General features: G+C 33.1%; 2 protein-coding genes across 3 annotated transcripts in view; one reads left to right on the top strand and one right to left on the bottom strand.

The window, feature by feature from the left end:
- Positions 1-2,257, top strand: part of LYRM5 (LYR motif containing 5) — a 9,208-nt gene extending 6,951 nt beyond the window's left edge. For both annotated transcript variants that reach the window (XM_006771017.2, XM_006771016.2), the window contains exons 2-3: positions 1,222-1,304; positions 1,386-2,257. In XM_006771017.2, coding sequence (XP_006771080.1) covers positions 1,254-1,304; positions 1,386-1,607 — 273 coding nt within the window. In that variant the 5' untranslated portion in view covers positions 1,222-1,253 and the 3' untranslated portion in view covers positions 1,608-2,257. The remainder of the gene's footprint in view (positions 1-1,221; positions 1,305-1,385) is intronic.
- A 687-nt stretch (positions 2,258-2,944) lies between these two features.
- KRAS (Kirsten rat sarcoma viral oncogene homolog) overlaps positions 2,945-11,596 on the bottom strand; it is a 43,588-nt gene continuing 34,936 nt past the window's right edge. The window contains exon 6 of the mRNA XM_006771018.2: positions 2,945-7,403. Within this exon, the coding sequence (XP_006771081.1) occupies positions 7,287-7,403 (117 nt within the window). The 3' untranslated portion in view covers positions 2,945-7,286. The remainder of the gene's footprint in view (positions 7,404-11,596) is intronic.

Raw genomic sequence — 11,596 nt, 5'->3', positions numbered from 1 at the left:
GGCCAGCCTGCCCTCTACCCACAGCCCTTCCCTATGGCTGACCCCACCCCCAATTGCCCCCCACCCTCAGGGGCGGGGCCCGCTGGCCAACCTCCCGCCATCTCCTCCTCCCGACAGGCCTGGCCCGGATCCGCCAATTGGGGCTGGGCCAGCTGGACCCCACCCGTGCACGAATTCATGCACTGGGTCTCATCTATAATAAAAAAAGTGTAATATGCTAATTAGACCAGATGTCCTTCTAGACAAAGCCCAGGTTCCGGGTGCCTGCCAGCAGCCAGAGGGACACCTGCGTCCCAGGTGCCAGAGGGAAGCCGGTGCCAGCAGCTGGGGGAAGGTCTAGTTTCAAAATACAAATTGCTAATGAGGGACTGTTTTCATAGGTCATTGGGAAAATTGGAATTAAAGAATTTTAGAAGAGGTCAATAACTGACATTAACATTTACTTTGGGCCTACTTATGTTAGGAATTTTATTATTTAATCCCCACAATTATAACAAGTATTGGGAATTATTGTCTGTTTAGGATATCCTGGTTCATTAACGAATTATACATGAGATATCATCTATCCCATTCGATATTTCCTGCTCATGTAACCCCTCATGAGTTGTTCATTTTGCCTCTTTACCACCAATCTTATTGCCCATCTACCATTAATTGTGAGCCTGCTCAACTCACACAGCAAGTTTCTTCTACTTTTTGGCCTTTCTTAGGACAGCACCCTGCTACATTTGACCAGGCCTCTTCTCAATGTCCTCCAAACAGATCTGGCCTTGCCTTGAGAGGAGAAAAAATACAATCTTCCTTTTGATAAGGAAACTGAGGCTCAGAAAGATTAAGTAACCTATACAACATTATAAAGCTGGCATTCCAATCTAGTTCTAATTCATTCTACTGTGGTATTAAAAGGAGGTATACCTACATATTTGACAATTCATTTTCTCTCATCCTATTTCCCTCATGGGACTTGTCAAAATTCATAATTATCTTGTTTGTTTATGTCTCCCCCAGGAGATGTTAGTTCTGTGAAAGCAGGTATCCTATCTGACCAATGTTCATAGGTATATCCCATTGCCTGAAACATAAAAATGCTCAAAATATTAATTGGGTTAAAAAAAAGAAAGCATTTTCCCATCATGTAAAATCTGTTTTTCTTCATTTTTATTATAATACAGTTATTTGAAAAACAAAAACAAAAAATCTACACACTTTCTTTTTCTTTAGGTATGCTATATATAAGTGGATATTTTCCGTAAATGAAAATGGCCAACTCTTTAAGAGGAGAAGTACTGAATCTTTATAAAAATGTAAGTAATTACGTTGCCAACTTTATAAATGTTGTTCCTTGACATGGATTGTTTAGAAATATATAATCTTTCTTTTTTAAGCTGCTGTACCTTGGACGAGACTATCCAAAAGGAGCAGACTATTTTAAAAGGCGTCTGAAGAATGTTTTCCTTAAAAACAAAGATGTGAAGGACCCAGAGAAGATCAGAGAATTGATTGCACGGGGTGAATTTGTAATGAAAGAGCTAGAAGCCTTATATTTCCTTAGGAAATACAGAGCTATGAAACAGCGCTATTATTCAGATACCAAAGACACTAACTGATCATTACTATAATTTCACTAAAACCAGTGCCAGCTGTTTATGTATAAACATAAAAATAATTCTAACTTAAAATGGCAACATATACATGACATAAAAAATACTTAAGCTGCCTTAACTGAGCTAAAACAGGGTTAACTTATATTTATACTGTGTTTTATCAGCAACCCTTAATGCACAATTTTATACTAACATAACGTTGCCAACTACAAATTATAGATTAATGAGTACCTAATTTCAAATGAAAAATAATGTACTTAAAACAATTGTAACTTAATAGATTTTTGCCAACTATCCTTAGCCCATTTCTCCATTTAACTGACAATGCCATTTAATTCACATGAAACTAGGCAAAATAATGTCTTTTACATTTATTGTCTTTAATTTTTGAAGGAATACCTTATTTTTTACCCCATCTGGTATATTAGCAAGGTTCACTACAAAACAAATAGCACCTGGTCATGATTTTAGTGCAGTTATAGAAATAATACATATGAAGATTACTTCTGTACTTAAAATAGCTTGCCAGTGATTGGCATTACATACATACCTATTCAATATCTCCATTATTTTGCTTCTAGCTTCCTTTGGGCCTTAAAATAAATCACCTGTTGTGTATCAATTACCTTCTTTGATAAAAAGTAATGAAGTTATTTTTTTGTAATAAAGGTAGATCTGTTTTGCATCTACTTATAAATGAGTTAACATGGCAATGGAATTAAAACTAAGATGGGCTCAGTGGATAGAGCGTCGGCCTGCGGACTGAAGGGTTCCAGGTTCGATTTTGGCCAAGGGCCAGGTTGCAGGCTGGATCCCCAGTAGTGGGTGTGCAGGAGGCAGCCAATCAATGATTCTCTCATCATTGATGTTTCTATCTCTCTCTCCCTTCCTCTCTGAAATCAATAAAAATATATTTAAAATAAACTAAGATGGTCTTAAGCAAACACACCTTACAAAATGTTCACAGCACCTTTCATAAATATTTCTAACTTATAAGCTGCAAAAAAGATTTACTAAAACACTATAGTATCTGTGACTTATGAACTATTCCAATTCCATATCAATTGTTGGGCAAATGTTTCAAATTTCTGTTAAGAAATATACTAGCCCTAGCTGGTTTGGTTCAGTGGATAGATCGTCAGCCTGAAGACTGAAGGATCCCAAGTTTGATTCTGGTCAAGGGCACATGGCCGGGTTGCGGGCTTGATGCCCAATAGGGGAGCATGCAAAAGGCAGCTAATCAATGATTCTCTCTCATCATTGATGTTTCTACATCTCCCTCTCCCTTCCTCTGAAATCAATAAAAATATATATATATATTTTAAAAATACAAACTAGCATAGCCATCGTAACTATTTTTATTACATTACAATAATTAGGAGCAGTACAGTTCATGACAAAAATATTACAAGTTTCAGATCACTTCACAGCACATACTCCTATAAACATTTAAAAGTTAATTTTAATTCAAAGAGTGGTCATTTTTAAATGTAATGTTTGATATGACCAACATTCCTAGGTCAGCGCAAACGAATGATGGAAAACAACTGGATCACACTGTGTATGTCCCACAAGAAAAGCACAATGTACAAAATGTGCATGTTTCAGTTTACACTATACAAAAATAGTTAAAATACATTCCAGGTAAACATGTTACATTAAGAAATAGTACTAGTAAGAAATTGGCACTCAAAGGAAAAATGCAAAAGTATTTTCAACATGAAAACACAAGACAGTGGAACTGGAAACTTTTGGATAAAACATTACATAACCCATTTAACTCTATGGTGAGGGGCTATCTCTGTAACTGACATTTCTGCAGGTAATAATTTTGTTTTCCCTAAATTCATCTAAATTACCTAGCATCATCCCAAACAGACACTTAAAACTATTAAACTAAAATAAGTATTAATCTAGTTATCACTATATTTTTAAGAACTGGTTAAGAATATATCTTTAGAAAGAAATAATTTCATTTTTTGAAGGAATTTGCAGCTACCAGTTGTATGCTGTTCAATTTATCAAAGCAGATTTCATGCTACCCAATATTAACAGAGAAGTTATTAAATTCAGTTTTATAGTAACTGCTAGGTTCTTAAAAATCAGCAATATATAATTACCATGAAAGTATTACTTTTGGACAAATGTAAATGATAGCTTTTATTACCTACAAAAACAATGTGTAGAAAAATGGCTAGAAGAAAAAACAGTAACTGGAATACAAATGAGATGAACTTATGCAAACTGCAACTTAACATGCCTCACAAGATTTCTTTATATATTAGGACAAAATTGTGCAATGGTGGCAAAGGTTTTGATAACCTATAAAAGTTAGGTTCTAAATTCCTATGCAGTGTGACTCAGTTAAAATAGAGCCTAGAATTCCCAATTGGGAATATACATTCAAATTTTACTATATACTTCTGATACATTCTTCCACAAACATGTTTATGTTTTAAGACTATAATTTAGCATTTTTTCAACTTCAACTTTATCTTTAAGTCTGTAATAATTAGATAACATTTATGTTACTTCTAGGATCATCTTTCCTCTTTTAAAATCTCTATGAAAACAAACCTGTGTCAATTTATTCTAAATTTAGATAATAAAGGATAATTACCACTGCATTAAAAAAAACTTCCCAGCTACATCAAAAATTTAAGAGTTCTAAAAAATCCCCGCACTCAATTATGCACTGCTATTCTTGAAGCATGTCCATTTCTTTATCTTGGGTAGAAACAAGAGGAGGTTCTATATAAATAAGTGTTAACACTCCACCTAGATAATACTCCATGAACCTTAGTTTAGCAAACCATTCCAGAATCATAATGATTTTTACACAGAAATGTCCTTTTCTGTCCATTAGTTCAGGCATATGTTTAATCGTCCTTAAATAAACATAACTATTTCAGAATTCATTATTACTTTTAAAGTCTATTTTAATTACTTACACAAAGAGACCAACCAGAATATTACACACTTGGGGATTTTAATATTCTTACATACAACTTAATGTATACTATAATTGTCCCAATAGAGTTACACAATTATGCCAAATAAAAATATATAATCAAGCTTACTCCTTTAAAACAATGAAAAATGATTTATATAAAGTAGCTTGATTAAACAGTTACACTGGAATCAGAGCAAAATAATTATTCCAAAAATGGGAGAAATTTTAAGAGACTGACTCCCTTCCCTACAAAACTCAAATATGCATGGTTATTTCTGGGTCATGTGTCAAACGCCTTACAAAGATATTACAAACCACTCTAGAATATAAAGACTACTTTAGCATAAAGATTATGTCCCTTTTACCATAATATCCTCGGTGCCTTGTGTAGTGCCTGGCATTTAGAAGGCACTCAAATATGTTGAATAAATGAACCATGCTAAAAAGCTTTATAAATTAAATTTTGAAGTATTTTTCACTGTAAGATTTTAGTTATTGAAACAATGCAATGTGTCACTGTTACCAGTTAATCCTAATGATAAATTATCTAAGGAATTCTTTCAGCACAGTCCTAATTACAGGTTATCTAAGGACTTCTTTCAGCACTACCTTTATTAAATTCTTCTTCCATTGGATAGGGTTCTGTCTACTCATAGCAGGTATGAAAATTCCTACACAGTCACTAATGGACCAGTCAGCAAACATGATATTCAAAGGTTAAAGATTAAATTGCTACAACCACCTCAAAAATTAGCCATTAGGTCAAATCCCACTGTAGTATCTGTCAGATTATGCTGAGCTTGAGCAAATAAGATGTCAGGCATTCTGATGTGACTTGATCTGAAGCCTTAAAGGAGATACCCAAAACAGCAATCAATCTTGAGGTTAGGGGGAATTAGATATATTAAAAGCATCAAGTCATTGGCCATATAGAAGGGTAGGCAGGCAAGATGACACTAATATGGGAGGAAAAGTCTTGAATATGGAGAAAGGATATTCAAAAATGAACTTCACCTCTTGCATAATTTTGCCTAAAATTGGTATTGAAGATAATAACACAGGTAAAAATTATGCCGAGATTGACAAACAGGTATATTTTTATGTAAACTGAATGTAAATCACATAATTGTAAGGCTAGCTATGGCCTTGAGATGAGTTATTTTAACATGAAGAAATGGTAAGTGATCTGCCCAAAATCAAAGTTGTAAGACACCAAAATCTAAGTCACCTTCCTCCTAGTCCAATGGTATTTTCACGTCTCGCTTTAAATATACCATCTCACTTTAAATATCTTAAAATAAGCAACACTTTAAATGCATTGAAAGAATCATTTTGTTAATTTATCTATTTTTAAACCTTATTCTTTAAACAAAAATGGATCAGACTTGTAAAGTGTTTATGAAATGTTACTTTAGCATGTTAAGAGAACGAGACAATACTAGAGACTTTGAAATTTTTTCCCTTCATTATTTAAAAAAGTTAAAGTTTTGCCCCATCCCCAAAACCTCATTTAAAATATACACATATAATTTAAGTTCTGTTGTTATTTTTAAGTTATGTTCCTGATCTGTCAGCAGAACTACCACATAGTGAGAACCTATCTTGCTGAGCTAGCCACATCTCTCCCAGTCCCCATTTTTTGACCAACCAATGCTTGACAACACGGGAAGACCATAGGGATGAACTCCACACTGTGAAACTCACAATGGAGCTCGGGTTCACACAGGGCCTGGACTTCAACTTGGTCTCTTTAACACCTACTCTAACTGACTCAAATAATCTTTAATATCACTACCAGAATTAAAATTATTTTTAAAGTCTGAAGTTCAAGAAAAGGTTTATTGAAAGTTATGGTAGGAAAGAGCACTCTGACACAGGGAGACATTTAATTCCTACGAGAATTTTTATACATGTTAAAATTTTTTAAAATTATTACAAAAATTTAGTAGCATGTAAATATACCCCCCAAATGGTTGCTAGAATCCTCATTACATACTGGGTCTGCATTAACAGGAAAAGCTATTAAGAGTATTATAGGAGTTTATCTAATGTGGAAAGTACATAGCCTTTTAATATTTTCCATTGCCTTGTCTTTTTTTCCTTTTTTCCCCTTTTATAGAAAAAATATATTATTTTTGGGAACATGACTATGACAAATAGCAGTGAAAGAGGAAGAAAGTCTTTGTGTACAGTGTACATTTACATTAAGTAACGGCAACTGAAACTACAGGACATGATGGCTACAAGATGAATCTATAGGAAGCTCAGAAATTCGTGTTCCCTTAATGTTCTGGCAAAACCAATCATGAAATCTCAATTGAAGTAAGTTATCATTAGTAATTAATCCATGTAGATGAGTAGTTAAAACACAGAATAGGGAGGGTTTAAAAGCTTCATTAATTTGTTTCACACTGAAGTTCACAATTGCTAAGAAAAATAGGAAGTAATCAACTGCATGCACCAAAAACCCCAAGAAAGAAATCTTAGGTATTCAGTTTCTTTTTCACAGGCATTGCTAGTTCAAAAACCAAAACTCAGGGAATACTGGCACTTAGAGAAAAAAAGTTTCCACTGTCATTTTAAAATAAGCATTCAAGATAAAAGCTAATAGTTTGAATGGAGCAGAAAAAAAAGTTAGGTAATGCTAAAGTTAAACAAATGCTAATAATTTAGTGTAATGTACAAAAATTATCACGTAAGTATACCTTAAGAAAAAGTACAAATTGTATTTACATAATTATACACTTTGTCTTTGACTTCTTTTTCTTCTTTTTACCATCTTTGCTCATCTTTTCTTTATGTTTTCGAATTTCTCGAACTAATGTATAGAAGGCATCATCAACACCCTGAAATATAAAACAAGTATTACAATGTGAATATATATGATGGTTTGAGGTGTACAGATAACAGGAAAGGTGTATCACTAATGAAAACATTAATACTGAGAGTAAGGACACCAATAGGCAAATGAGCATTTATCAGACCTTTAAAATTCTTTTAATGTCTTCTTCATAGATATTTTGTCAATGTTATAAATGGAAACACTGACTTTAACAAAAGGAAATGAAAAGCAAAGGCATAGAATCTTACATAAGCTTCACAAATGCTTTTTCCCAGAACTTAATTTGCTACTAATTTTTACCTATCAGCACACCTTGGTAAGCAAAATCCAAATGTGTACGTGTGTTGAAAATGTGTTTACACTTAATTATCCCTGAGTTTCTAGACGTTAAATATTAAGCCTGCAAGTATATAATATTTTCATAAATACTCACAGTAATAATATTTGAGCTCTGGTTCAATATTTGTTTAAATCTGTTAGATTTAGATAATTACTGAGAAGTAAACAGTATTTGAATATACTTTCAGTTTTAAATTATATACTGTAGTAAGGCATTAGTTTCAATTATACTTAATCATGTAAGGAAGAAATTTAAAGTGACCCAACACACACCCTACTTTGAAAAATGTAATATTCTGATTTATGGAAAAGGAGCTACATCATTTAAATAGGGGTATAATTTACCAATTTAAAGAATATTCTATTTTACTTATTTAGTTTCTATTTGGTATATTAGGTATTCAAAAATTTGCCATAGAAAGCCAAATGCTCTATCTTCAAAAAAATATACATTTGGTCATTTGGGCTGACATCTATTTGTGATCAAAGCAATGTACCAAAATCAGTAATGGTGGAAAGTGATTTTAGGTCAGAATAATTTCCAATCTAATAATTCATTATGTGAAAAGTGGCACTCTGAATATAGTAGCAGGACAGTTTTTAACTGCAATACTGAAATTATACAAGATCTATACATAGTCAATTCTTGTCATGTACCCATTAGAGCAAATTAAATATAAAAGCAAAATAAAATTAAAGAAAAAATATTATCTTCTATATATTTTAAAATCTGTTCAACTGAGTAGTACTATTTTTAAAAACCTGTTAATATAATGATACTTTTTAGCCTGGACACTAGAGGGAATCTTAGAAACAAATACCCAACAATTAAAGTTATATAAATCAAGTCACCTTAAAAACAATGAACATTAGGTTTTTACTCATTTTAGCCACCTCTGTTGATATTCATATAAACACATTTGTTGTTATCCTAAAAATAATTTAAAATTTAAGTGATATGATTTCTCCTTTATTGTATTACTAAAATCTTCCAAAATTAGTATTTTAAAATAACAGCAAAATTAAATCAGTACATTTTCTTCAAGTTTCATTTATCTAATTTTCACAACAAATCTAAAATTCAGAGAAGTATCACCAATATTTTTTAAGTGAATACAGAGTGGTAATGAGAGGATTACTCACATTTAAACAAATAGTAAGAAAAACCAGCGTTACTGATATGAACACTAGTGAATAAACAAGCTCCCCAAGAAAGCCCCCAAGTTGCATTCATTGAATGCTCCCCACTTTCTGAAATCATTATTGATACAACATATGCTTTTGTTTCATCCAAAGTAGTGAGGAAAAGTAATAGACAATTTATCAAGCAATATAATCAAGGCTTAATATATATAAACCTTCATGCTAACCTCCTTAAATAAAAAGCAAAAAATTTCCAACGATATAGTAAAGAATAATTTTATAGCTCACCAACCCTTGACTAATTTATGAAAATAAACCCTTAAAATGGAATACTTAAAAGAGGATCTAATCCACCTCACTTAACTATCATAAATGCTCCTTGATCACAATTCCATACATAATCTACTCCATTTCAACTTTTATAATGAAGAAAAATGTCAATGGTAGGTACTAAGCTGGTGAAGTAGATGCAATAAAAAATCACAAGATGGATGGATATAAAAAAACACACAATCTAAGCTGAAAACAACACACAAGTATTTAGGATACAACGAAAACCTAATCTGTTAACATTACCTTCTTTTAAGATTCTGACAAACATTTTAGGTTCACATCGCAAAGAACCCTCCTTACTAAGCAATCTTACTAAAATAATTTCAATGATTAGGGAAATGTTACAATTAATCAAAACAGAGCAGTAAATGCCTTTTTCTCATATGGAAACTAGTTTATTCTCATACACACATATATGACAAAAGTAGTATCCAGTAATTATTTTATTTAAACTCATCTATTTTAGGTCTAAGAACAACTAATTTGTACCTATTTATCAAGTTTTATAAAAATATTCTTATTTAAAATGTTAAATTTTACAAATACACTTTTTTCTTTAAATAAATGCTATCCGTGTCCACTGAAAAGACATGAATTAAATTCATCATGCCCAACAATTATTTGACATTCACACTACATAATCAATGAAAATAGTTTGCACAATGAGAAACTTTAGAAAAGTATGATTCCACCTTTGTTTAAATAAAGATTGAAAACATAAAATTTATTTTATTCTAAATAGTTCCACTTTAAAAATCCCCTAATAGTAAGATAATAGGAGAAAATAAAAAATTAATTAAAACAGAAAATTATACTTAATCACTTATATCGAGCTCATGGCTACTGTAATTTAAAAAGTTTGACTTTTCAAATTGCATCGCAATGTTCAATTTTATCACACCTTCCAATTACGATACTGCTTTAGATAATGACGCTAAAAATATCAAGAGTTCATAAATCTCAATAAAAATTAATGTCAGGCATGCTTTATTTCTTCTGAATTTATATTAGTACTAGAACACATGATATATTCTGGTATGGAATCTACTATTCAGATGTATATTTCATACTTTTGAGAGCTACATTATTTCTGACCTCAAATTTATATAATAAAGACTACCAACCTTTAGTTTAATCAGCACAATAAATGATATCCTATAGTTTTATTTCATGTTCTCACGGAACATATATATCACAAACAATATCAAAATCTAAATAAAGCTTTGGCATAAAATTTATGGCATCTATTGAGTCATAGGTTTTCTGAGCAAGACCAATATAATATGGATTTAGAAAGGAAATTGAAAAATCACATGCAATAAAACCCAACAGGAACCTCATTAGGCATGGACATGTAAAAATGAAAAAAAAAATGTGATTCTGGCTAAGATTCTATGGACAGGAACCAAATATAAAAGGTTATTTCAAGTAATATGGTAAGCATGTAAGAAAAGTATGCGGGGAATACACAAGAAGGGCATTATGCTCAGTCTAAAGGTTTAAAGAAAGATTCTTAGAAGACAGATTACAGAATCACAAAAAAGTACTAGCTAATTTATAAGACTAGGGGACAAGAATACTAGTATTCCAAACAAGAGCAACAGTCAAGACTCAAGGGACAGTAAGAAAATACATGGTGTTCATTTATATAAGGACAAAGTAATTTCCAAGGAGTTTTTCGAGATAAGGATAGGGGTAGGAAGGAGTGAAGAGCCATATATAACACTAAAGGCCCGGTGCACTCAGGGGGGTCCCTAAGCCCAGCCTGTGCCCTCTCACAGTCCAGGAACCCTCAGGGATGTCTGACTGATGGCTTAGGCCCGCTCCCCACTGGCAGTCGGACATCCTCAGTGCTGCCGTGGAGACGGGAGAGGCTCCCGCCACTGCTGCTGCGCTCGCCTGGCTTCTAGCTGAGTGGTGATCCCCCTGTGGAAGTGCACTGGCCACCAGGGGGCAGCTCTTGCACTGACTGTCTGCCCCCTGGTGGCCAGTGCACATCATAGCAACTGGTTGTTCTGCTGTTTGGTCAATTTGCATAGTAGGGTTTTATTATATAATATGAGATTGTTTTTAGCAACAGAGAAACAATTTTCTCATGTTTAAAGTGGTTTTGAATTGAATAGTGTACATAAAATAGAATAAGAATGACCTTATGAGTATATATTTAGATTTCCTTAAAGGTATTTTTTAAAGTCTTAATTATAAAGTACTAGAGGCCCAGTGCATGAATTTGTACACCAGTGGGGTCCCTTGGCCTGGCCTGCCTGCAGGATCAGGCCGAAACCTGCTCTCCGACATCCCCCAAGGGGTCCTGGATTGCCAGAGGGCACAGGCCAGGCTGAGGACCCCACCAGTGCATGAATCCGTGCACTGGGCCTTTAG

This window comes from Myotis davidii, unplaced genomic scaffold (assembly GCF_000327345.1).
Source record: "Myotis davidii unplaced genomic scaffold, ASM32734v1 scaffold385, whole genome shotgun sequence".
Classification (NCBI taxonomy): Eukaryota; Metazoa; Chordata; class Mammalia; order Chiroptera; family Vespertilionidae; genus Myotis; species Myotis davidii.
The sequence above is the reverse complement of the archived record's forward strand: the minus strand, read 5'-3'. Positions and strand labels throughout refer to the sequence as shown.